Source organism: Solanum stenotomum, chromosome 7, assembly GCF_019186545.1.
Source record: "Solanum stenotomum isolate F172 chromosome 7, ASM1918654v1, whole genome shotgun sequence".
NCBI lineage: Eukaryota > Viridiplantae > Streptophyta > Magnoliopsida > Solanales > Solanaceae > Solanum > Solanum stenotomum.
The window spans coordinates 1,165,419-1,191,935 of record NC_064288.1 but is presented as its reverse complement, the minus strand read 5'-3'; the positions used below and the strand labels follow the sequence as shown (position 1 = coordinate 1,191,935).

General features: G+C 35.0%; 3 protein-coding genes across 4 annotated transcripts; 1 reads left to right on the top strand and 2 right to left on the bottom strand.

Moving 5' to 3' along the window:
* Positions 1–224: 224 nt before the first annotated feature.
* LOC125870266 (uncharacterized) lies at positions 225–15,277 on the top strand. 2 transcript variants are annotated; one of them, XM_049550658.1, is made up of 27 exons: positions 225–501; positions 775–955; positions 1,043–1,164; positions 4,589–4,711; positions 4,860–5,003; positions 5,111–5,763; positions 5,910–6,031; positions 6,160–6,251; positions 7,274–7,496; positions 7,656–7,719; positions 8,057–8,205; positions 8,327–8,397; positions 8,482–8,655; positions 8,740–8,811; positions 10,741–10,842; positions 10,918–11,007; positions 11,434–11,509; positions 11,602–11,698; positions 11,829–11,898; positions 12,002–12,181; positions 12,349–12,471; positions 12,550–12,633; positions 12,803–12,987; positions 13,096–13,234; positions 13,359–13,418; positions 13,693–13,797; positions 14,870–15,277. In XM_049550658.1, the coding sequence occupies exons 1-27, from the start codon at positions 415–417 to the stop codon at positions 14,981–14,983; spliced, it is 3,702 nt and encodes a 1,233-aa protein (XP_049406615.1). In that variant the 5' UTR covers positions 225–414; the 3' UTR covers positions 14,984–15,277. The 2 variants fall into 2 exon arrangements, with proteins under 2 accessions (XP_049406615.1, XP_049406614.1); XM_049550657.1 differs by having other exon boundaries at positions 724–955.
* Positions 15,278–16,804: 1,527 nt separating this feature from the next.
* Positions 16,805–18,781, bottom strand: LOC125871217 (probable metal-nicotianamine transporter YSL7). Its single transcript, XM_049551819.1, has one exon. It carries the CDS (start codon positions 18,779–18,781, stop codon positions 16,805–16,807), a length of 1,977 nt encoding a protein of 658 aa, XP_049407776.1.
* Positions 18,782–25,142: 6,361 nt separating this feature from the next.
* LOC125871216 (uncharacterized) lies at positions 25,143–26,242 on the bottom strand. Its single transcript, XM_049551818.1, has 2 exons — positions 25,992–26,242; positions 25,143–25,923 (listed from the first exon to the last, which is right to left on the bottom strand). Exons 1-2 carry the CDS (start codon positions 26,240–26,242, stop codon positions 25,143–25,145), a joined length of 1,032 nt encoding a protein of 343 aa, XP_049407775.1.
* Between the last annotated feature and the right edge of the window lie 275 nt (positions 26,243–26,517).

Here is a 26,517-nt window from a genome sequence, read left to right as displayed (position 1 = left end):
AAAAATGACTAAATAGTCCAACCCCTATTTTGATAATTTTCTCATGGGTACGTAGTTCCTTTGTTAGAGAATGTTTTATTCTTAATGTGAGACTTTTCGCTGCAAATTTAAATTTAGTCAGATTCTAATATAGATATCAATCACCGAATGTAAAACCACAAAAAGACCTTTTCTCATTGAGAGACCTTATTTCCAAATAAAGTTCCTACTTAGTGCTAGCTGGTCCTTGCCAGTTGCCATTTTAAAAACTTTAGGTGCATATAAATTCAGCAACAGACGGAGCTCGATAACTGATATTCACGCAATCATTTCACCTTTTCCCCATTTTTTTCTCTCACACACAAACCCAAATCGTTTTTTTGCTTCGTTCTTCTCTAATTCTTTGGATCTGTAGAAGAAGTAAAGAAGATCAACATGGTTGAGACCAGAAGAAGTTCTTCATCAAAGCGTTCGCTTTCTTCCCCATCATCTTCTCTTCAGAATAATGGCAAGCGCTCTAAGGTTCGGCTTTTTTTCTTATCTGATTATCAATTTAGATTTTGGGGGTCGGCCAAATCCAGTTCTTTCCGTTTGAATCGATGTTAAAACATGCAAGAAAGATTTGGGGTTGTTTGAATTTTGTTTATAATTTAACTAGAGTTTAAATCTTGGATTTTTTTTTGTTTTGGGGTTACTTTTTCTTGAGTTGTTCGAATTTTGTATGTAATTTGATCCGCCTTGTAGGCGGTGGAGGCATTGTCTTCGACTAATGATACCCTTGGGGAGAAATCCCAGGGTGGGGTAAATGATTCAGGGCCGGAATCTGCTGAGCAAGAGGTTCGATCAGCTGATCTCGCTGGAGCCAGTGTATTGAAATCATCGGATGATGCCGCTGCTACTGCGGCTGCTGCTGCACCACAGAAATCGATGGAAACTGAAGGGGCAAACGAGCCTTTGGTATCACCGATGACTTTGGGTACGGTTTTTTTCTTTGCATGTGCTTCGATTTTATCAAAATTTTGATCTTTCTGATGTTTCTTGAACTTATGTGTGATGGGTTTAGGTGATTCTGCGATTGATGTGGAGAAATCCAAGTCAAATGGGTCGGCATTGAACCGGGGAAAGAAGCGGCAGCTGAAATCTAATGGTGCTGCGTGGGGTAAACTTCTTTCGCAGTGCTCTCAGGTGGGTTCTTAAGCTTTCTGTATGTTTATCCTTGATTCTTGCAGGTGGGTTTTGCTTCTTAAGCTTTCAGTATGATTATCTTCTACTCTTGTAACTGGTAAAGTAGTAAAGATTCCAGAAAATTTCGAGATGAATAAGTAGGACATATGTGATGGAATGCTGATGATTTGACACCAAAATTAGTAAGCCATTAACTAGCTTACTGCCACGGGTAACAAGTGAGTAAAGTTTCAATTTTTGAGCAACCTTAAAATATTTATGGATGTGGACAAGTGTAAAATCTGAAGTTGAGGGAAGGGAATGAGTTGATTAATCTTCTGATGTAATGTGGACAAGTGTAGAAAAGGGGGAACCCAGGGGAGGGGTAATAGGCTAAAGTGATCTGCTAACAGGTAGAGGAACATTTTGATGTCGAACACGAGGAGTGTAGATGATCTCTTGAAATGAGTAGTAGTGAAAGCCACGTAGAAGGGGGACCAAATTTGGCAAGTCTGTGAAAGACAAACACTGAAAATGTATCAAATACAATAGTATCATCATTGTGGGGGAAACCTTTCTTTTTTGATCCGCACATGTAATCGTTGTGGGGAAATCTTCTTTTTTAATTGAAATCATTGTTATGGAAAGTTAGATTTGTGGGCTGGACTTTCTCAGTAAATAGATGTCAGCATTGTTAATAAAGTGGGACAAAAGGGTGGTGCTCAAAAGTATAAGGTGCCTTCATAGACACATTCTTTTGAGATGCACTTTCAAACGTGTCAATTTTTTTTGTGGTTTCTCAAGGATTACAGCGACTGCATACATGGCCTGCTGATCAATGAGGAGGGAGATTTGGGAGAAACAGAGTATGAAGTATGTTGGAAATGTCATTCCTGGGTAGTGATGAGGGCATATCATTTTGTTAGATATGTGGAAGACAAGATTCTATGCTATCAACTTGCATTGAGGAAAGCCAAAATTCACATGGAGAAATGGGAGAGTCCATATCTTTACCATTTTCTTATCTCCACAAAATAGGAGGAAAAGTTTCTCATTTTCATCCAAAAGGATTTACTGAGGCCTTTCAGACCAATCTTTTTTCTTAATTTTGGTTGATAAGTAAATGTATTTCCTTAGCTAGTAGCATGAAGGTACTGCAGAAGTATAAGAAGGGGAGCTATGTTTTCACAACCATCTGTCTAGATTCATATACTCCAAATACTCTAAGAGAAGAGCCATAACAAGCATCATATCTCTTTTTTAAAGAGTACACGCTTACAGAGACTATGTTTGTTTCCATTTATTAGCAGAGTCATGCACAAGATTCAAGTCCTCTTCAGATCTGGAATATGTAGGTAGAACATCAGAATTTTAACGTGAACGTGAAATCTTGATGTGGTAGTTACTCCATTTTGTGATGACTGCAATGTATTGGTGAGAAAAGTGAAGTTGCGGAGGAATGATTGAAGAAATGGAAGGAAGAGGCTTTTGGGATCTTTCCATTTTTTGAAATGGAAGATTTCAAACCTATTCTGGGCATTGAAGTTACTTGATTAAAAGGATGAAAGGGAAGACCTAAGTGGCGATGAGGAGATTACAAGAGAAATGACACATTAAATGGGTTATAACAGGTGATAGCGAAATGAAGTTCTTCTTTGGGATGACTAACACTCATTACTCATAGAAGAGATAATTTTGTGAAGTGTCTTATTATTGATAGAAGGGAGGCATTAGAGCAGGAAGATATTAGGAACATACTCCAAAGTATTATTACAATCTCTTTAAGGATATGGAAGATTTGGGGACCAATGTTGAACGAAGTTACTTTTCAGACTATAGGGAAGATTTGGAGAAACTATTCAGCAAAGAGATCTTACTTTCAAGAGCTCAAGCTCTGGGAAGTTGCTTGGGAGCGTGCCTGGTCTAGATGGCTTCACAGTTCACTGTAGCTTTCTTTCACCAATGTGAAGAGTGGAATTAGTTGGGAAGAAGGTGGTAGAATGCACTAACCACTGATGTTAGCATGGACTCTTTGAAAGGAGTTTTAACTTTTCCATTTTAGTTTGAAATCGGAAAAGGTTAGGTGACATTTAAAGTTATTTGGCCAGGCCAGTTCGGTTGAAAGTATGGCCAGATATATACAGCCTGACACTCAATCAGATGCAATACCAGCAGACTACAAAAATCAGGGTACCTGATGCATAACTTTTAGGAAAAATCTGAATGATTGGGATTTGGGAAGTCTGGTATAGGGATCTTACTACTTTTTGTTTTCTGGAAAGTTGTACAAAAAAGACTAGATGTGAATGCGTAGTCTGGTATGGGGATTTTAAATTTCTAAATGTTGCATTAGGAAAAATCTGAATGATTGGAAAGTCAGGTATAGGGATCTTGCTACTTTTTGTTTTATGGAAAGTTGTACAAAAAAGAGTTGACGTGGATGCGTAATCTGGTATGGGGATTTTAAATTTCTCAATGTAGGTGCAATGTTTTGATCTTCATTATTGATTAAAGGTGTTCTTTTTGTTTTTGTTAGGTTGTTCTTTTTGATAAATTTAATTAAAGACTTGTTCAAAGAAGCATTATGTGAAGAATCCATTTTTCTTCTGTGGAAGTTTGTGTTGTGTGCTCGAAAAGATCTTCTAGAAAAGCATAAGATTGTCTGAGGTAGTGTCTCTATGTTGTCCAACAAACCAACATGAGTTCCCAGGCAGGTGAGATGAGTGCTGAAGCGCAAGTTGGTTTTGTACCACAATTATTTGTACCCTATTGTATGGTCTAGTGGTCAATAAAGTGATTTTAAGAGGCATGAGGTGTCAAGCTCAAATTTCAGCCGAGGCAATAACACCAGGTGGTTTATTCCCGTCCATCCCAGATTTGGTGGACAGAGGTACTCAGTACCTGAATTAGTGGGAGGTAACGGGTACCTCGTGGAAGTAGTCAAGGTGCACAAGCTAGCAAAAACACCACATTATAAAAAATGTTAAAAATATAAAAGATATAGATAGACATGGTAGGGTTGGTGTTGGAAACATGTTGAAAGTTGAGTTAGACTTTACACAAAGGTGCACCTTATAATGTCTCCAGACTGCTTTGGTCTGATTCATTCACTTAAGTCTGGTTATAGTTCTTCTTTTGATATGGAATTTTGAGAGACAATTCTATTTTTTAGTGTGTCGAGGAGACGAGGCTTGGTGCTGGCTACTTAATTGGCTGTCTTTCAACATTAGCATTATGGAAGAAAGTTTCTTTATACTGTCAAACTTAAATATACTGAAAATGGTTGCACGTAATATCAAGCTTTTCACTTTTTAAAGTAGGTGGGATCACTTTACATATTTACCATACCTTATTTCAACAACATCCGAGATGCCAACTTGTTGATGGGCTTTCTTCTGAAATTAAGCCACCTAATACACTAATTAGCTTCTACTTGCTTTTGCAGAATCCTCATCTTGTCATGCATCGCCCAATGTATACTGTAGGTCAAAGTCGTAGCAGTGACTTGTGGATAGGAGATTCTACTGTTAGTAAAGCTTTATGTAATCTCAAGCACACTGAGACAGAGGTAAGCCTGAGTTTTTCTTAAGACACTATTTTATCCTGGTGTAAAAGTAATGTTTCTTCATCGTTTTAACATTATTTTCTTTTGTTTCCCGCTTTTAGTAAAAAGAAAGCCACATTATTCATTCTGTTTATGTTTTCTTTATGACTAGAAAGGGGTATCCATTACTCTTCTTGAAATTACGGGGAAAAAAGGCGATGTGCAAGTCAATGGCAAGGTGTACCCAAAGAATTCTACTGTTCCTCTCAAAGGAGGTGATGAGGTTGTTTTTGGCTCATCTGGTCAACATGCTTACGTATCCTTAATTCATTGTGTTTGAGAGTTAATACACATGTAAAAACTGTAAAATCCTTTTGGATGTTAGAACTAGAATTACCAGCATTTCCTTGACTTATACTTTAGATCTTTGATAACGACTTATCTGCTACAAGTTTGGCCCATCCTGTAAGCATATTGGAAGCTCATAGTGGATCAATCAAGGGACTGCGTCTTGAGGCAAGGTCCGGGGATCCCTCCACTGTAGCAGTTGCATCGACCCTGGCATCTTTGTCAAATCTTCGGAAAGACTTGTCTCTTCTCCCACCATCATCTCAAAATGACAAGGATGTAAAACAAGGTTCAGAGGTGCCAATACTACCCGCTGCCAGTGGTCTGAGTCTGACAGAGAAAGATGATTTAGATACTGATATGAAGGATGCTTCTGATGGTAATGACGAACCTGGTGTTTTGGTGGATGAGAAGAATGATGTAATATCTCCTGGCATTGAGAATGGTAACTTGAATCTTGATAATGTTGTACTAGATTCAGTTGATGCAGAGATTGGAAAGGTGCAACCTCTCCTTCAAGTGCTTGCTGGATCTTCTGAGTTTGATTTGAGTGGTAGCATTTCCAAAATTTTCGAGGAGCAAAGGAATTTCCGAGAACTACTCAAGGATATTGATCCTCCAATTTCTGCTTTAACTAGGCGCCAAACATTTAAAAATGCCTTGCAGCAAGGAGTAGTTGATTTCAACACGATTGATGTCACATTTGAAAATTTTCCATATTACTTATGGTAAGTATTGATCTTATCCCCCCCCCATTTTTTGGTTGGTATTGCTTTCGTTTCTCTCTTCATTACTTTTGTTCAAGTTGAAATTGGCACTTGTGTATGTCTGGAATGTGTTTCATTGATTTCTATACCACTTTTTTACCTGACAGTGAAAACACAAAGAATGTTCTGATTGCTTCCACTTATATACACTTGAAGTGTAACGGGTTTGCACAATATGTATCAGATCTCCCCACAGTGTGCCCTAGGATTTTGCTATCGGGTCCAGCAGGTAACTACTGCCCCATAAAAATCACTTATCTAGTTTTGTTGAGTTCAATCCTGCCCTAAAAATCACTTATCTAGTTTTGTTGAGTTCAATCCTGCCCTAAAAATCACATTTTGGCTTGCTGCTCACAGGTTCAGAAATTTATCAGGAGACATTGGCCAAAGCACTTGCTAAATACTTTTGTGCTAAGCTACTGATAGTTGATTCTCTCTTGCTGCCTGGTGTAAGTATCTTCTGTTAGTTGGCTCATATGTGTCCTCATTTGAGGGGCTCATACTTTTTTACCGCTTGTTACACCCAAGATTCCCCTTTATATTGGTTTATCTTACTTCCTATCGCCTCATTTCATGAAAAGTTGGAAATGTAGTTGAAAGCTATACGAGAAATACGCAACAAGTTAAGACTGTTTGGATCACAGGCCATAAAAGTGGAAATGTAGTTGAAAGCTATATGAGAAATAGCAACAAGCTAAGACTGTTCGGATGACAGGCCATTTCTGGATTTCCAATTCTTTTCATTGTAATAAATGAAATAGGAAAGTCTGTTTATTGGGGTTGAAAAAAGGAAACTTCTATCTAATATTATTATAGACCATGAGCTCCTTTGCATAATGGCCAAATGTTTCTTTTTTTCTAGTGTAATAATCAAGAGATAAACTACTACATGCATTAAGGTTCATCTCATCTAGATTTACTGACAGAATATATGCAAAATGGCTTGAAAATCAGGAAAAAAAAAGCTTTGGGTAAGGGGGGAAAGAAAGGAAAGCATTTTGGTTTGAGCCTAGACCTCGAGAACAATAGGGATATCACTTCAATAGGGAATTACAGAATGGGACAGAAACTTTGGCTGCAAATTTTGTTAGTTTGCTCCTGTAAATCAACAATTTTCCTTGTTTCTTTTGGGATTTTGTTAGTATGCTCCTGTAAATCAACACTGAACATCCACAGTGCCCACTGCAAGCCAGATTAGAAGTAAATAGGGAAGTGCTTGACGGCTGGCTCAGGACAATACAATCTAAAGTTTTGCAAAATTTTCCAATAATCATATGGATGGTGGTCAGACTATTGGAGAGTATTTTATCAACTTAACAGCTGCCCATCTGAGAATTATTGTGCAGTGTTAAGTGAAATGGGAGGGATTGGTTCTTTGAAAATTTCTGTTATTATTGGTGTAAAAACAGGTTAATGTGATTGAATTTTCATTATCCTCCAATTCATTTGCTTTTTCTTTAATATTATGTAGGGTTCAAGTGCCAAAGATGTCGAGCCTGTTAAAGTAAGTTCAAAACCAGAGAGAGCTAGTGTATTTGCTAAACGTGCTGCGCAAGCGGCAGCACTGCATCTTAATAAGAAGCCAGCTTCAAGCGTTGAGGCAGATATTACTGGTGGTTCAATTTTAAGTTCTCATGCTCAGCCCAAGCAGGAGGCATCGACTGCCTCGTCAAAAAACTACACTTTTAAGAAAGGTAATTGTTGCTTTAATAGTGAGGACTCCTTTTAGATTCTCTTTTTCTCTCTCTCTCTGATAAAGATAGGAACCATCACTTCATTATATACATCGGGCTAGAAAATATCCTTTTGAGGTGGCAGTTTTGTGCTTAATGCTAAACCTGTTATTTTGACAGGTGATAGAGTGAAGTATGTCGGATCCTTAACATCAGGCTTTTCTCCATTGCAAGCACCTTTAAGGTAACTGCCATAAGTTCTGTTAATTTATTTTCCAGTGATATTAGTTCAGTATGCTCATTAATTCTCATACATAGTATGCTTGATGATGCATTTTGAATCAGTTCTGAAAACTTGCTGTTTGAATAATGCTCTCTGTCAGGATTGACAAAACACGCTATTAGTCTACTTGTTATTCAACAAGCTATTAGTCTACTTGTTATTCTCTGTGAACAAAATGCTCTCTGTCAGGATTGACTTGTTGTTTAGTTCATTTTCTTGTGAACAAAATGCTCTCTATTGAGATATGTCTGTCAGTCATTCCTTTACTTTAAAAATCACTAAGCATGCATGAATGCAGGGGTCCAACATATGGTTACAGGGGCAAAGTGGTTCTTGCATTTGAGGAAAATGGGTCCTCTAAAATTGGTGTCAGATTTGATAGATCAATTCCAGAGGGTAATGATCTTGGTGGTCTGTGCGATGAAGATCATGGGTTCTTTTGTGCTGGTATTTCTCTGCTGGCTGGTTTATATCAGAAAGTTCCATCATTTATTTTTGTTGCCTGTCCCAGCTACGTTGAATAACAGAGCATGCCGTTTTGGTGACCTGATCTTTTCTTTTTCCGCAGCTGACTTGCTCCGTCTTGATAGCTCAAGCACTGATGAAATTGATAAACTTGCTATTAATGAACTCTTTGAGGTATTTTCTAATATTCCTCTCCATGATACTATTCCACTTCTTAGCCGAGTGTGATTAGTTTATTTATACGTTTTATCTATGTAGGTTGCTTCAAAAGAAAGTAAAAGTGGCCCTCTTGTTCTGTTCATCAAAGACATTGAGAAGTCTATGGTGGGTAATCCTGAGGCCTATGCTGCTTTCAAGATTAAGCTCGAGCATTTGCCAGAGAATGTTGTTGCCATAGCTTCCCATGCCCAGTCGGACAGCCGAAAGGAGAAAGTATGCAAAGGCATAGTTATTTTGCATTCCTTTCTGATAAAAAATTGATTTGTGATTCTGATGGCCTTACTTTATCTGGTACAGTCGCATCCTGGTGGCTTGCTATTTACAAAATTTGGAAGTAACCAAACGGCATTGCTTGACCTTGCCTTCCCAGTATGTAACACTTTCTCTTCCTTTTATTTTTGTTTTTGGTTTTCCCATTTCTTGTTCTTAGTGTTGTACCTAAGAACTATGAGGATGTAAGGCACTGTACCTGCATGTCTTAGGGGAGGTTGTCAATGTGCTAATACCCTAATATGGATTTTCTTTATTTTGTTATTATCCATGACTGAAACTACGTAGTCTCCAAGCCTTTTACATTTGGTCATTTATGAATTTCATAGTTGAAGAGCATACAATACAAAACAGACTCTTTTTCCCCAATATGCTGAGTTGTAGGAGTCGTCAAAGGATTGGGTGTCAATTGGGTTTTAAAAATATAGGTGCCAGCTTTAATCCACAAAAACCCATTCCTCATACTTCGTTCTTATACAATACATTTTTCTCTACTCTAATGGGCCTACCGCTCTACTCTCCACTTAAATGCCGGACTATTGTCTGCGGCTGGGTTCGAGCCCATAACATGCACCTAATTATATATCACCCAATGCGCTCTTACCACTAGACCAAAGCCCTCGGAGCTGATTCCCATCCATGTTTCACATTTCTCAATTACCCAAAGTACTTTTACCCATCTGTCTCTGTCTTTCAAGTACCCCACAAACCAATTGCCATCAAAAAGTTATTTTTTTAACACACATATATAGATACATATATATGATGTGTCTACACTAGCAAATTGTTTCATATAATTATTTGAAAGTATTTTTGTGTTAAGTCACAAAATTTAAATTTATCTTCTATTTTCCTATGGCTGACATTATGTTCTGAATAGTATTACACACACGTTTGCATGGTTGAGCTACAACTCTAACTCTTTCCTACATTACATGAAATTCTCAGGCATAGTGATCTCAAATTTGTGGATTAGGTTGGGTATCGGCAGGAATAGATTGGGTTTTAGTAATCAGTACAGACATAACCAAGCCACCTGACACCCATTTTATCCATATCCTTCTTTCTTCTTATACAGCACAGATGTTTCTGTTCTTTCATTTCTTTCATGTGTGGTGTTTGTAGTAGATGCTGCATATGTATGATGTATCTGTAAGTATGAGGTAGGGGAGTTACAGAATGAAAGGTTATAAGGAGGGGTAGGAAGGAAATAGTATAGTTTTTTTTTCTAGAAGAATGAAAACACCAAGTTTCTTTCACTGGAGTTGTTTGGGCATTAGAGGGTGCCAGGTGTGGTGTACAAAGAAATTGACTAGAACATGTTTTTAATGTTTATGTGGCTTTTTCCTTGATCTAATCCTTTAAACTTCCATTCTATCCCCAACCATCCCCTAAAAGAAACTTGGCATTTCTTGAACCCACACGCAGCTCAATAAAAGTGGATTTTGAAACCTATTTTAACCATTGTGTGCTAAACCGTTTTTATGAACTTCTAGAAATCTTTTGCGAGGCAGATGTCTAGTTAGCCTTTTTAGTTGGTCCAAACTGACCCCTGTAAATAATTTAGAACTCTTCTTGGATTTTGTTAGCTCTATAGCTTAGAAAGAGGCTACAAATCCTTTTTTTTTTGTGAGCTTAACTGATCTATCCTTGTAAAGCTTGCATCTTCTTGATGCCTTGAAATGAATCTACTTACTTCATCAAAAAAAATGAACTAATATGGTTCATGTGGGTCTGGAATGGACAAGCCTAGCGGCTTGGGTGTAACTTGCTAGCTCTACTCGCAGTTGCAAAGTAGAGAGGAGTCGTTGTCATTGCTAATAATATTTTCTTGGCAAGTTATCGTTATTATTGACTTATCAAATAAGTTGTTATTGATGTTATCTTTTCCATGAGGGCTATTGTTGCTGATTCTTATTATTATTGGTGTCTCCTTGAAGTTTCTAGGTGAACGTCTAATTGCATTCTAGAAGTACATGCACCTGTAAAATGGTTGGTATCACTGCATTTAATGTCATTTCTTTCCAGGATAATTTTGGTAGGTTGCAAGATAGAAGCAAAGAAACCCCCAAGACGATGAAGCAGCTCACACGGCTGTTTCCCAACAAAGTTACCATACAGATACCTCAGGTAACTTTCAGTTTATGTTTAGACTGACAACTGCATTAATTTTGATGCAAGCATTTAATATAGGTCTTGTGGCAGGACGAAACCTTATTATCCGACTGGAAGCAAAAGTTAGATCGGGATATGGAAAGTATGAAATCTCAGTCAAACATAGCAAGCATTCGCAATGTGAGTGCTATATACTTACCAGCTAAGGGGGGAAAACTTTTATCTTAGATCCCTTCAGTGTTCTCCAGTTGTGGATTATGTAGGACCATATGAAATATTCTATGTTCTGTGAAATTCTAATTACTTACATAGGCAACAACACCATGGACATTTCTTTAGCATTTCGATTTTCATCTTCTTACTGTCTTGTGCTGGATTCACCTGAAAGTCCAAAACCACCTTCTCATCAGTGCATCTCTTGTGAGAAGAGGCAGTTAATTTTGTTCGACCACTCTTGGACCTAAAGCTGTAAAGCATAAGAATAATGTTTACAATTGACAGTTATGGTGATTGTGTAAGAAAGATAGAAGAGTATGATGCTCTTATGAAATTGCATCATCAATGAACTGATTTGTTGAGTTGTTCTAACTGTATGAGTGATTTCAGGTTTTGAATCGAATCAAAATTAATTGCGATGACCTTGAAACTCTATGCATAAAAGATCAAGCACTGACGAATGAAAGTAAGTAATTTCTCATAGATTTAGGCCTTTTAGATTTGAAATGCTTTAATTGATCATAATAGTCTGTCATGTTTATTGATGTGGTTGTCAAGGTGTTGAAAAAATAATCGGCTGGGCTTTGAGTCATCACTATATGCATGAATCTGAGTCTTCAATGAAAGAGCCGAAGCTAATTATCTCCAGCGAAAGGTCAAATTTAATTTTCACTCTAGTTCATAATGTTGTAACATGTAGAATAAATGTTCTCTTGGTTCAATTGTCTAGGGGCGAAGCTCTTTCGGTTAGTTTACATGTCACTGAAATGTCTTTTTATTCGCAGCATTGCTTATGGGCTCAGTATGTTTCAAGGCATTCAGGGTGAAACCAAGAGTTTAAAGAAATCCCTCAAGGTGAAGGCTCTAATTTTTTTTCTCAACTGTGCAAATTTACTTATTTTGAAGGTGCTTCTCGTTCTGAATTTCCTGAATTGTGAGATGGGTGCTTGATTTTCAGGATGTGGTTACTGAAAATGAATTCGAGAAGAAACTACTTGGGGATGTAATTCCTCCTACTGATATTGGTGTTACTTTTAATGACATTGGAGCGTTGGAAACTGTCAAGGATACTCTGAAAGAACTGGTGATGCTGCCTCTTCAGCGACCGGAATTGTTTTGTAAAGGACAGTTGACCAAGGTAAAAGGAATTTGCTTTATGTTGAAGTCTATTGGCATCTTCATTTCCCCCTGTGTGTGTGTGTGTGTGTGTTTTGTTTTTTTTTGGGTTTTGGGGGGGAGGTTTAGGTTATTAAAACTTGTTCATCAAATATGCACTTATGTTTCTGAATAAGATGCTATCTGCAGCCTTGCAAGGGAATATTGCTCTTTGGACCTCCAGGTACCGGTAAAACAATGCTTGCAAAAGCTGTTGCTACTGAAGCTGGTGCAAACTTTATCAACATATCAATGTCAAGCATTACATCCAAGGTACTACTGATATGTGGTTTCTGCCATTTCTTTTCTGACTTGTCCTTCTTAAAATGGTTGACAACTTTTTCTTGCCAGTGGTTCGGTGAAGGGGAGAAGTATGTCAAAGCAGTCTTCACGTTAGCTAGTAAAATAGCTCCTAGTGTTGTTTTCGTTGACGAGGTTGGTGACATTTTCTGCACAATGCAACCATCGCTGCCCCAAATTTATTTCCTAAGTAGATGACAGTTTGATTTTCCTTTTCACATCCCTATAAAGTTATTAAATTTTTCTTCTTTATGTCATTCTTGTTTATACTTTCCTTTTCCATCCATTTCTTCATGTCTACTAGGTGGACAGCATGTTGGGAAGACGAGAAAATCCAGGAGAGCATGAAGCTATGCGGAAGATGAAGAATGAATTCATGGTTAATTGGGATGGTTTGCGTACGAAAGACAAGGAACGGGTTCTTGTACTTGCTGCAACAAATAGACCCTTCGACCTTGATGAAGCAGTTATTAGGAGGCTTCCCCGTAGGTAAAACTTAAATTTAATTATTTTCTTGTGATTTATGTAACTGATTGATTGATCATGATGTCTAAGTGATTTATGGGTAGTGATGCCGTAAGTGTACCTTTGATGCAGGTTAATGGTAAATTTGCCAGATGCTTCAAATAGGGAGAAAATTTTGGGAGTTATATTGGCGAAGGAAGAATTAGCCCCAAATGTCGATTTAGAAGCTATTGCTACTATGACGGACGGGTATTCAGGGAGTGATTTAAAGGTCTGGATCAAGATTACTTGTATTTCCTAGTGCATTAATTTTTGCAATCCCCTTTCAAAATAACTGCATTTATTATTCCATGTTGCATATCATACTTACTGCCACTTTGAATTTCCTATCCCAGAATTTATGTGTGAGCGCTGCGCATTGCCCTATTAGAGAAATTTTGGAGAAGGAGAAGAAGGTCAGTCGACTGAGTTCTGTCTTGTTGTTCCTTATAATTCTGTAACCTTTCAACATTTGGTTGAATTGGTGACCTGGATCCACAACATACAAAAAATGCAACTATCACTAATTTTGTTTGGAAGTCGTTTAGTTATGCTTCATGATGTGTGTGTTTCATTTCGTGATGTTTGAAATTATTGGGTCATCATCATCTGCTAGGTGTCTTTACACTTTAATCTGCTAATCTATCGATTATTTTCTTTTTTTTCTTTTCTTTTGGGGCATGATTTCAGGAGAAAACATCGGCAATTGCAGAGAACAGGCCAACACCGGCATTGCATAGTAGTGCAGACATTCGTCCTCTTAACATGGATGATTTTAAGTATGCACATGAGCAGGTACAATAGCACATACTGTGGTTTGTTAAGATGATTTTTATGTGGTGCATTCTACTTTCTTTGTGAAATTTACTTGGGGTTCAGGAGAAAGGTTGGTAACTTTATTTACTGCCAAGTGAACTTTGGGACTCTCAGGGATCCTTTTGGATGTCAACCTGTTGCAGATCGTCAACGTTAGATAGATATGTACTCAAGTGATTAGTTTTATTTTAATTATATATTTGTTGGTCGTTTGGGAGCTGTCGTCATAGAATTAAGGGTAAATCATATTAACTGGGTGAGTGTTGTTGGTTCTCACGTGTTATTACATGCTACTGGTGAAATAGTTAGAACAGAATTTGGTTCATGTGGTTGCACTAAGAGTCCACCACAACATTTTGTGGTTTCAATGAGGTAGCCTGAATTCATCTTGAAAGATCAATAGCTCCTCCAACCGAGATAATTCTCTCTTTCTAGTGGCTTCTTTCCTGGGTTGCAAGTCTAAAGATTCTTTATTACAGTAACATCTCCTAGTCAGCCGTTAGTATAGGGACCTTGTACCTGCACTGGGTGGCCCTTAATCTGACAAGCGAAATATAGAGATATTCCAATACTCTTCTCTTTTATAATGGTGGTTTTTTAATGGTGCGTAGCCACATTATATACCTTGCGTCCTAGTTTTATCAGCTAATTGCTTTGGCCCCTATACAGCATCACCATCTTTGTAACGGTGCAATGCCTGCAATAGTGTGGATATGAGTGATTAAGAGAATGTCCATTGGGTAAAGCCATGTTGGGGGTCCGAGGAACTTTGGTACTTGGACTTACGAGCTCAAATGCTATTCTTTAGGCAACTAATCTTATCCTTGTTATTATGCTTGCACGCTCCAGAAGAACCCCTTATCTGTGTAATGAAGAAGAGAAGTTGAGATAATGCAATCACTCTTGATTCCTCCATGATAGCAGCTAATTTCAGAACCTCAATCAGATATCGATATCATGTTCCTTCTGAGAAATATCTTGCTGCATACGTGATGTTGGATGTTGATATCATTAGTAGATTCATGACTTGTTTGTGTGTTGACAAATGCAGGTATGTGCCAGTGTATCATCAGAATCTTCAAATATGAATGAGCTTCTCCAGTGGAATGATTTATATGGAGAAGGTGGATCAAGAAAGAAAACATCTCTCAGCTACTTCATGTAGAGGAGATATGTATAACTTTATAGCAAGGCATTGGTTTATTTGTTTCCCTGTTCTGCAACCCGAGATAACAGCGAGATCAGCATGCGTTGATAATCCATTTCAGGTTCCCCAAAGTCCAATTGGCCTTGGCCCCTGACCCCCTTGTGTATCATACTTAGTTGATAGGAGTTTTTCCAATTGCAAGTCCTGAAGTCTCACCCAATTTTCTCATTTGTAGTTCTCTTCTCTGTACATATGAGTTGAGTAATTTAAGAAAAAGCATATTCTAATATTCTTTTTCTGCATTTGAGTTTTGTATAGTTTGATTTCTTTTGATGGAGCAGCCTTGTTCTATTGAATATTTTAGTTTACTTCGGATAGTATTTCGACTTCGTTGAGCACGGACACCACCTCAATCCCTGATCTCTCTCTCTCTCACGAGATTGACTGCAAAATGCTTTCCTCTGTGAGTACGTCTAGCATAAGGTCACCGACATCGCGTAAGAACTTAACTACCAAGTGAATTTTTTAGGTAGATTGTACCCATTTCTTACAAACAATGAAAACAAAAGAGAAGGAACAATACATCCAGAGATCTGTGTATGTGATTTTTCTTCTTTCTATTTGGGTTCACGTAAATGTTTCCTTTTAGGGTATTCCAAGTTTCCGTAGAGTCAAAAGAGTTAATTTCCTGTCCTGCAACAGAGATAGCGGGGCAGTCGTTACACAGGTCGCTACTTATGCGATAAGGAATTTTGTTAGCTTAGGACAGTTAGAGTTACAACAGCTAGTGGTCTGCATGTGGGTTCGGCTGAACATAGTAGCTTTTGTCCAAAATAGTGTATTTGTAAAAATAAATTCATTATATATGCATAAATATTAAATTTAGAACTCAATTATTATTAATTAAACAAACTCGTCTTTGTAAAATTCAGACTTCATAAAATTGAAATTCTAGCTTCGCCTTTCAGCTGCCGTGTATCATAACACAGCCTTCATAGTGGCAGCGATCTTAAGGAAATGAAGATAAGAGAAAAAAAAGGAGGCAAAACTATATCACTACCAAGTTTGAGAACATGATTGCTGTCTTGCTGGTAATCACGGTCTTCCCTGAAAATGAATATGAATTGTAAAATTAGAAAATGAATGTGAATTGTATAACTAATGGTATGCTCGAATTTGGCCTCAACTGACAAGTAAATATAGCAATATTGAGTATGCATATTTAGACACCTCAACTTGTCTCCGTAGTGCCAGTTGAACACTCCAACTTAGAAAATGATCATCTAGGTACCTCTAAAATTTATATGTTACATCAGCATTGAGTGTTCATAAGACACAATGAGGACGAGGTTGGGTATTTGAAGTTGTTTGTCCAGTGATAGTGTGCCTGATGCTGTGAATGATAAAGAGTGTAAAATCTGAATCATTCTGTGAGGTGTATTGAAGTCCTGTAGTGATTAATTGTCAGCCCTTTAAGTTGGATGACCTCATTTTACAAGTCAAGTTTGTGATTAAAGTTTTAACATGGTCAAGTGTGTGTTTTTCTTTCTTTAGCCTCATTTGTCTTTCGAAAACAACTCTGTAACTCCACAAGACACGAGTAAGATTTGTGTATACTCTACCTTACACGGCTAAGCCAAGTACACATTACTATCAATACAAAACATAAACCAAATAGAGCGTGCAGCATACCCATGTTGGAAACAAAATCATAAATTGTCTATGAATTCGAAAACAAGAAGAATATATAGAAATACAACTTGTCTTAACGCTGGTAAATAGTAAAATACCATACCTTAAAATAACATGTAAAGCTAAGCTGAAATAACGATTATCTGACTAAAATTTCATGCAAAATGGAGCTTTGGCACCAGCTAGAGCAAGAACAGATGCTGGAATTCCCCACAAGGAGTCACCACATATTAAACCAGAAGCCACTGCAGGTCCAAAATCTTTTGCCTTCTGCTTGTTATACATTTGCCAACCGAATAGGATCAATGATCCTAAACACATGTCAATGGCAAAGTACCCTCCAAGGTAAAATGGTATAGCCATACACATTGGACTCGGAATGAATCGATAAATTCTATACTTGGTCTCAAATTTTTCCAGCAACTGAGTGATTAGGTTGATGAGTATTGCAGCTAGAAAGAACCAAATAGAGAGGCTGAGGCAATGAGTGGGTAGACTATCAAAACCTTCGACTCCAAGTAAGGCGATTCCACGATACATGAGAGCATATGGTGCAGGGTATGGACCATTTGGATCACCTAATGTGTAGACAGTGTTGAAAATTGAGAAGACTAGAGGGGTTATGATGCAACCCATGGCAGTTCCAATGAGTTGGCTAAAGAACATGGAACGCGGAGATGAAAGGGTTAAGTAACCAGTTTTGAAATCTCCCATCAAGCCAGAAGCTGTGTCTACTATGCACATCATCAAACCACATGAAGCGAGCCCAGCAATCACTCCACCGTTCTCCAAACCAACCCAATAACTAAACGTAAGGATTGCAATTTTTCCATAATTTGAGGCAAGGGACCAGTCAGTAAGGCCAGCTCCATAAGAATTGCAGAAGGCCAAAATAGGAGCGATTAAATAGGCAACCAAAACCTGATACCATTTGAGTGAGGGGAAGATAATGGGTATCGCAATGATAGATACGACTACAATACAAGCATATCCTACAGCTGCTGCCCAGTTAGGAATCTGGTCTTTCAAGAAGTACTCGTTTTGTATCTTATTGTCATCATCCTCTTCTTCATCTTCTTTCCGAGAACTCTTCCTCCTTGTGAAACTTAAGACTGTAACCACCAACATATAGGCAAAATGAAAAACACCATCACCAAGCATCATGGCAATCGCGATAAATACTCTGTATCCTTGAATACCATGAAGACTTGTCGCGGATAAATCAGCAGAGTACCAAACCCCTTTTTTTGCTTCAATTAATGGCCACATTATACCCCATGATACTATAGCACCAATTAGCAATGATATGTTGACCATGTAAGGGCAAAGCATACCAACTCCAACATACGTAGACGAGAAATCAAAATAGAACCTTTTATTATAAGCTTGAGCACCAAATGTATGCAAGCTACCAAATCCACACCCTTCATCCCGTGCAACTAACCACTGAATAGCCCCGAATATAAAGCTGAACCCAAACGATTTGAACAATGAACCAACTTGTTTCTTCGCGAGCTTAGCTCCTTTTGGAGTGTGAAAACAGTTGATAAGGTATGCAGTTGCAGTTCCACTAGGATATGTCAGCTTATACTTGATTATCATCAACTTTCTTAATGCAACAATAGAGAAGAGGCCCGCGAAACTAACCACAAAAAGATAAGGAAACATCCAACTAATAGAAAGTGTCTTAGTATTATTCGGGGTATTTCCTGCCCCTGATTGAGTTGCTATATACGGACTCATTCCCAACATATAACTTGCTGTCCCGCTGCTAAAAGCAATGCCAGAAGAAGCAACGACACACGTCTGTATAACAGTATTCTCCTGCCTTGTAAAAGGCTGCTTCAACATGCCAAACTTGTCAATAACAACAGTCCATGATCTAACCCCCGCGAACCCCAACAGTCCAGCTGCCACATTGAGAGAAGGGATAACACCAGTTGTGAGATTGAGTTTGCAAACGATGAAGTTGAAGACAACGCTCAAAATCAATCCGGTCACCATTGCCCTCAACGTTATTTGTTTCTGCCACGGAGGCACATATTCGTCCTTGAATGCATCCTCTGTTGATTCCACCTGCACACCTCCCCTTTCTTCATCCTCCTCAACTCCATTTCTCACCATTTGAAGCCTACATTCATAAATTATACTTAACAACATATACACAAACAAAGAAAGTGAAATGTTACGTTAAATCTAGTTTCTGAACACGTGTGTTACACCTGTATAATAAATGATTCAAAACTTGGAAGGAAGAACTCAAAGATTGCTCATGCTAATAGTTTTTCAATTGATTTCAAAGTTATAGTTGTTCATATACACAATCCAATCAAAATGTAAATGTTATTCAAAGTATATAATAAATAAATAAACAAATATTATATCAGTAAATTTTACTCGAAAGCACGTGAATTATGACCTAACTTTAATATTTACCCTCATTTTTCGATCAACAACAACATAACCTCTGTTTAACTGCAGTAATTTCATATACAAAGAAGAAAACATAGTGAATCACAAGAAAATGGTGCAAAGTCTACCGGAAAGAAGCAACAATTACAAAATAATACAATAATCAAACACATAACAAGAATAAAATATTATACAAAGTATATAAATAAATCAATATTATATAAGTAAATTTTACTCCAAAGCACGTGAATTATGACCTAACTTTAATTTTTACCCTCATTTTTCGATCAACAACAACAACAACATACCCTCCGTTTAACTGCAGTAATTTCATAGACAAAGAAGAAAACATAGTGAATCACAAGAAAATTGTGCAAAGTCTACCAGAAGGAAGCAACAACTACAAAATAATGCAATAATCAAAACACAATACAAGAATAAAATATTATTCAAAGTATATAAATAAATCAATATTATATAAGTAAATTTTACTCGAAAGCACGTGAATTATGACCTCACATTAATTTTTACCCTTTTTTTTTTATCAACAACAACATACCCTTGGTTTAAATGCAGCAATTTCATATACAAAGAAGAAAACATACTGAATCACAAGAAAATAGTGCAAAGTCTATCAGAAGGAAGCAATAACTACAAAATAATATAATAATCGAAACACAATAGAGAAATAAAATATTAAAAACAATACTAAATAATGATGGATATCAAAAACATTTTTCGATCTGTGTCACATTAATTTATTATATTCTATTGACAGAAAAAACTGAGAAGTAATATTAAACGAGTCTTCTTATTTTAATGCTTTGAATATCTCAAATAATATAAAAACAGATACAAACAAAATAACACAACACCTTTTTGTTAGAACTCTTAACAAACTTTTCAATCAATTTATTTATATTATATATCAAACATATATAAATAGGTAAAATTGAATAAAATGGTACCTTTACAAGTAGACAAAATCTTGAAAAAGTCTTCAATCAATTTTTCTGCCACCAACACTATTTTCTATTGTTATTAAAACTTCGACTTGTTATATTTTCTTTTCACTGAACAAAAAGAACATAAAAAAATCAATTAAATTCAAATAACAAAGGGAAAAAAATAATCAAGAAGTAGAAAAATTAGGAGAATTTTGAAAGAACTTTTCTTTACCTTGATAGATAAGTGAAGAATGATATAATATTTTAACTTGGAATATATAAAGATAAAACCTAATTAAATAAGGGAAGAAGAGAAAATAAAATATTTAAAGGTGTAATCTTCTACTGCAATAAGGAGTGTTAATTCACCAAAAATCTGTACAGTCCAAATTCATTGAATTTCAAAGCAAATATTAAATGAAAAGTGAATCTTTTTAAGAAAATAAATCATACCTCCATCCATATTTACTTATTTACTATATCAAAAATAGTTGTCAAATAATTTGTCCAATTTAAAAAACTGAGAGATAATTTTATCCTTTTATGTCTGTTTTACTCTTACTAATCAATATTTAATATCTAATATATTTCTCAAAACGTTAAATCCAATTTATTTAAAGGGTAAAATAGTAATATTACTCTTATTATTTATTATTTTTTAAGATATGTGTCAAGTCATAGTGGACAATTATTAGAAGAGTAATAGTTATGAGATATTTATGCAATTCTCTTTTTTGACTTAAATTCTTCTCACTTTTTTCTATTTATGGAAATAGAAATAGAAATGTTTATTGAAGACAAAAAAAAAAAAAAAAGATAAAATTGTCACTCAACACTTTCTCGTTATCCTTATTGGATTCCACTCAACACGTTATTGTGAATAAAAGTCAACTAAAATAAGTGAGTACTAATTTAACTTTAATGAAGAAAATTTGGTAAACATAACAAACTCTTTTCTTATTTCTTAAACTTTGTTCAAGTCAAATAACGTCACATAAATTAAAATAGAAATTTCAAGTCAAATAACGATACACAAATTAAAATGGAGATTGCAATATTTAAAATTTTAAAATCGATTATAATTTTGATAATTTAGATAGTAATCATTTCTTTATTAAACTAACTACTTATCCATTAGAATTTTTCGACTCGTGATACGAGAAAATATATTATGAAGTGCAACTTCATTTGGCATTAATATATCTCATAAAAGGAAAATGAAAAGTTAAAATTAAGTTACTAAATATTATTTTATTAAGCCAAAATATAATTATTTTTTATCCTTTTAAAATAGAGTTCACACTGAAAAAATAATCATTTAATTATTTATCTAATATTTAGAATTTTAAAATTAACTAAATTTTATGTATTAAATCTTTCCAGGTTTGAAAAATATAGAAATTTAAAAGCGAGTAAATTTACTTTTTAAAAGAACAATTGCATATTGAATAAAATTATACTTATAATACAAAATAATAAGTTTAGACTTTTGAAAAAAACACTTTTTTTTTCAAACCCAATACACAAAGCATCCTAAATACAAACATTAATGATTTTTTGGGTAAATCAGAAAATGTCTGGAATATCTCAAAAATATAAAAACAGATGCAAATAAAATACTGCCCCTCTTAATACAACTCTTATAAAACCTTTCAACCAATTTATATTATATTTCAAAAATATATAAATAGGTAAAATTGAATAAAATGGTACCTTGATAAGTAGACGAAATTTTGAAAAGCCTTCAATCAATTTTTCTACCAATAAATATAACATGTAACACTCTCTTCTATGTTTTTATAAAAAGACTTCTACTTGCAAGATCTTCTTTTCACTGAACAAAAAAGAACATAAAAAGATCAATTAAATTCAAAATAACAAAGAGAAAAAATAGGAATTAAGAAATAGAAAAAACTATGAGAATTTTGTGAACAATAAGAAGGAGATTTTGAAAAAATAAAAATATCTTTACCTTGATAGATAAATGAAGCATGATATAATACTTCATTTGGAATATATAAAGACCTAATTAAATAAGGGAAGAAGAAAAAAATAAAATATTTAAAGGTATAATTTTGCTGCAATTAGGAGTGTTAATTCACCATAAAATTCTACCGTCCAAATTCATTGAATTTCAAGAAAATATTAAATGAAAAGTGCATTGTTTAAATGATTTTAAGAAAATTAATTAATAGTTAAAGGGTATTTTTATAATTTAATCTTTGACTAGATACTTTTCACTTTTTCTATCTATGGAAATAATGGAATTGTGGAAACGTTGATTGAACAATATAGGGAAAAAAATAATAGAGAAAATCATCATTTATCATCTTTACTTATTTGTAAGATGTAGTTATTTGAAATTAATTAGAATTCTACTTTATAAATTTTCCTTATTTGGACTATGTTAAAAGTCTAATCTATCTCAATTTATGTAATATTCTTTTTTTTTATTCATCCAAAAAAAAAGTCACCTTTCCTATTAAATTGCACCATATCCATTTTATTCTTATTGGATCCCACTCAATACTTTATTGTGAATAAAAGTCAACTAAAAGTAAGTAGTATTAAAATAACGGTAATAAATGCAATTTGATCTTTTTGTATTTCTTATATTTCGTGTCCAATCAAATTACTTTACATATATTGGGGGGAGATATAAACATTTAAAATTTTAAAATTAATTCTAATTTTGTTAACTTAGAGAAGTTATAATTCTTTCTTGGGATCCCTTCTTTCTTTATTGATTTAACTAATTATCCATCACAATTTTTCAATTCATAGTACGAGAAAATAAATTATAAAGCGTAACTTCAGTTTGTATTAATACAGTTCATAAATGTTAAAACGAGAAGTTTAAATTAAGTTACTAAATATTTAAAGTACGAAGCCCCATAGCAAAATATTTCTTTTTATGCTTTTAAAATATAGTTCACACTTGAGAAAATAATCATTTAATTATTTATATGACATTTAGAATTTTAAAATTAACTAAATTTTATGTATTAAATCTTTCCTTATTCGAAATATGTATAAAAATGAATAATTAAAAACAATTAAGATTTTATTTTTAAAAAAATTATATACACGTTGAATAAAATTGTACTTATATTACCAAACAACCTTGTGTCTAAGACTTTTGAAAATACACTTTTTAAAAAAGATAGCTCGACACATAAAACATTCGCGTTAATAGGATTTGAAAAAAGGTCACACCTCAAGTAATAAAAACAATTTACCTTAATATAAACATTAGAGATTGTTTTCACTAGTTTTGATGAATCTTTCTTAATTTAATGGCATAACAATTTTTTTAGCGATCAATTACAAACAAACAATTGTAATATGATAACAATTTATCAGTATCAAAACATGAAGTAACACAAGTTATGGCATTTACCTATTGACACAGTAACTATTTGTGACAGCATATATGTAAAAAATGCACAAAATCCTGGTATATATATTTTGTCCTTATAATATATCCTTATAAAATCCAAAAAGAATTTTTTTGGATAATTTTATCATTTTTCTAATAAAATAAGTAATATATATTTCTATTTTTTTTAATGACATGTAGACTTATATGATTATTACTTCTTATGGATATTTGGAATATTACTTCAACAAAAACACCATTTTTATTGAAGTATGCAAAATTAATTAGTTTAGTATAATTAGTAGCTTTATTTTAAATAATTTGTTTATGTTTGAGTTGATTATTTTATCTTGTTAAAATTAAGAAGCTAATTTTTTTAATAATTAAGTATAATTTTTCTTATTTCAATTTCAGTCAAATAATCTAATATGGTCATATTTCAAATATCAAATTGGCTAAGATTGCAATCAATTGGACATTCCCTAAAGGAGAACTTTTGCAAATAGCCACTATAATAAATTTAATTACGCTCCATAGCTATAGTTTGCATATTTACGGGTTGTAGCTACAATTTAAGTTGTCTCGTTTGTATAATTTGCGGTACATTTGTGTAATTCAATTATATTTGTATAAACTCGAAATTACAAATTTATACAATTACAAACATCAGAAGTGTAAACAATTGTACAAATTATATTATACAAATTCTGAATTATACAAACGTGCGAATTATACAAAACTAAGCTAAGGCGCATAATTACATTTAAAAGGTCTCGAATTTTAATTAAGGCAAACTATAACTATGTTAACTAATTAGCTAGTATATATTTGCTTATACGCGTAATTTCCCCTTCTCTAAATGCCAAATTTAGCCATTTTTACACCATCCTTGTGGACTAAATCTAGACAAAATGGCACAACATGACACCCTATAGACTAAATTAGCAATAAATAGCCCACTTTTAATTTTTTAGCAAGAAAAAAACTTTGTTTTATTTATTTGGCATTGAATTGTTATTTTTCTTTTCTTTTTTAAAAATATATTTTTGTCCTCCTTATTTTTCTCAAACACACGTTTGATTGCTGCTTTTTTTTTNTAAGAACCAGAATTACTACACAAAGAGTTACATGCTGCAGTACTTAAGCTCTTGGAAATGACAGGTAATGAAAAATCATGTGATCCATTTGCTTGAACATTAAGACTGGAACAAGGAGTATGACACTTTGAGCATAAGAAATATAGTCCACTTTGTGCTCTACCAATCTCCAGAGGGCTCTTCATTGAAGGGCCCTGCATCAAACAAGAAGAGGAATTGAAACTAATGACACCTTTAAAATGAGAGACCAAACAATGTACTGAAATCAAGTTGAACTTAAAACTTGGAGTAAACAGAACTTTATACAAGGTTAAGGAAGGATTCAAATAGACATCACCAATTTCTGTCATTTTTACTCTATAGCCATTTGGTAGATTTACTAGGAAAGGGTAAGGTAATGGTCTGATATTGGTTAACAAATTCTTGTTGAAAGACATGTGATTTGAGGCACCGGAGTCTATGATCCAGGAGTCAATAGAGGGATTAAAACATTTACATGACAATGTACCAACATCAGTAATTGAAGAGGAACAGGTTAGAATACCTGCAAAGTTTGCAGCTCCACCAAAAATGTTGTTTGCAACATCTCTAGTTGTGTTTGCATTGTTGATTCCTCCTTGGACTTGAATATTTTCCAATAGACTCACCAGCTACTCAAGATGTTGCTTAGTTAAAACTAGAGTTTTCTTCTCATGATATCTATCTTCACTTCCTTCATGACATTTTCCTTTGTGTGCAGCAGCTGTTGTTCCTACAACATTCTTACCTTTCGTGAACTTAAAATCTTCAGGAAAACCATGGAGTCTGAAGCATTTTTCTCTTATATGCCTAGACTTCTTACAGTAATCACAGAACAAATGAGACTTATTTGGAGGCCTGCTTCCTCCACTGTTATTCCCCCAATTTCCTCCACTGTTGCTACCACTGTTACTTCCCCAATTGCTTTTAGATGGAGCATAATTTGTCTTAAAATTTGTACTAGTACTAGCAGCATTCACATGTAAGGAGGTGGATTCCAGGTTGAACTTACCATGAGGTTTGACTTCCCTCTGCTTTTCCTCTTGTACTAAGATGGAGAAAGCTTGGGCCATGGTAGGTAAGGGATTCATCATCAGGATGCTGCCTCGAATGATTGTGTATACTTCATTCAACCCCATGAGGAAGTGAATGAGTTGTCTATCCTGCTCAGCTTTGTACATCTTTGTTTTTCCATCACAAGTACATGAACATCTGCATTGGCAACTAGTGTCCAAAGTAGTAAGCTCCTCCCATAGTCTCCTCATTTTGGTATAATAACCAGTAACATCAAGGTTCTCCTGAGTTAATTCCGCTATTTCGCGTTGCAATTGATGCAACTTTGCTCCATTTGTTTGATCGTACCTATCGGTTAACTCATCCCACAACTCCTTTGCATTGTTAACATATTGCAAGCTATCAACGAGATCCTTTGAGAGTGAATTGAGAACCACGAAGTGACCATATCATCACATCGTTCCCACTGGGCGAAATTGCCTGAATCTGGATCTGGTTTCATGATTTTTCCATTGATAAATTCTGTCTTATTCTTCACTGATAATGCTCTGAGAATTCCTCGTCTCCAAGAGCGATAACCTGATCCATCAAAGAGAACTGGAACGATCGAAGATCCAGCATTCTCAGATGGATGCATGTAGAAAGCATTGGTGGATAGAACTGGCAGATCCTGAACTTGAACTGGTGGTGCATTTTCCTGATCGAGATTTGTAGCCATGACTACTAGAGATCAACGATGACAAACAGAAGGAAAACGAAGAAGAAGATGATAGATGCAGAAAGATGAACCTTATGGCTTTGATACCATGTTGAGTTTCAGGAAAGCTAGGGTGAATCTCAGTTCACCATTGATGAAGCTTCGAGAAACAGAGAGATGGAGAAGAAAGAGTTCCGAGACTGATTGAAGAATTAGGGAAACTGAATTGTTGAATTAATCTCAACTGAGTCTTTACAATATATAGAGATAAAAGAGAATCATCTCAGCAAACTATT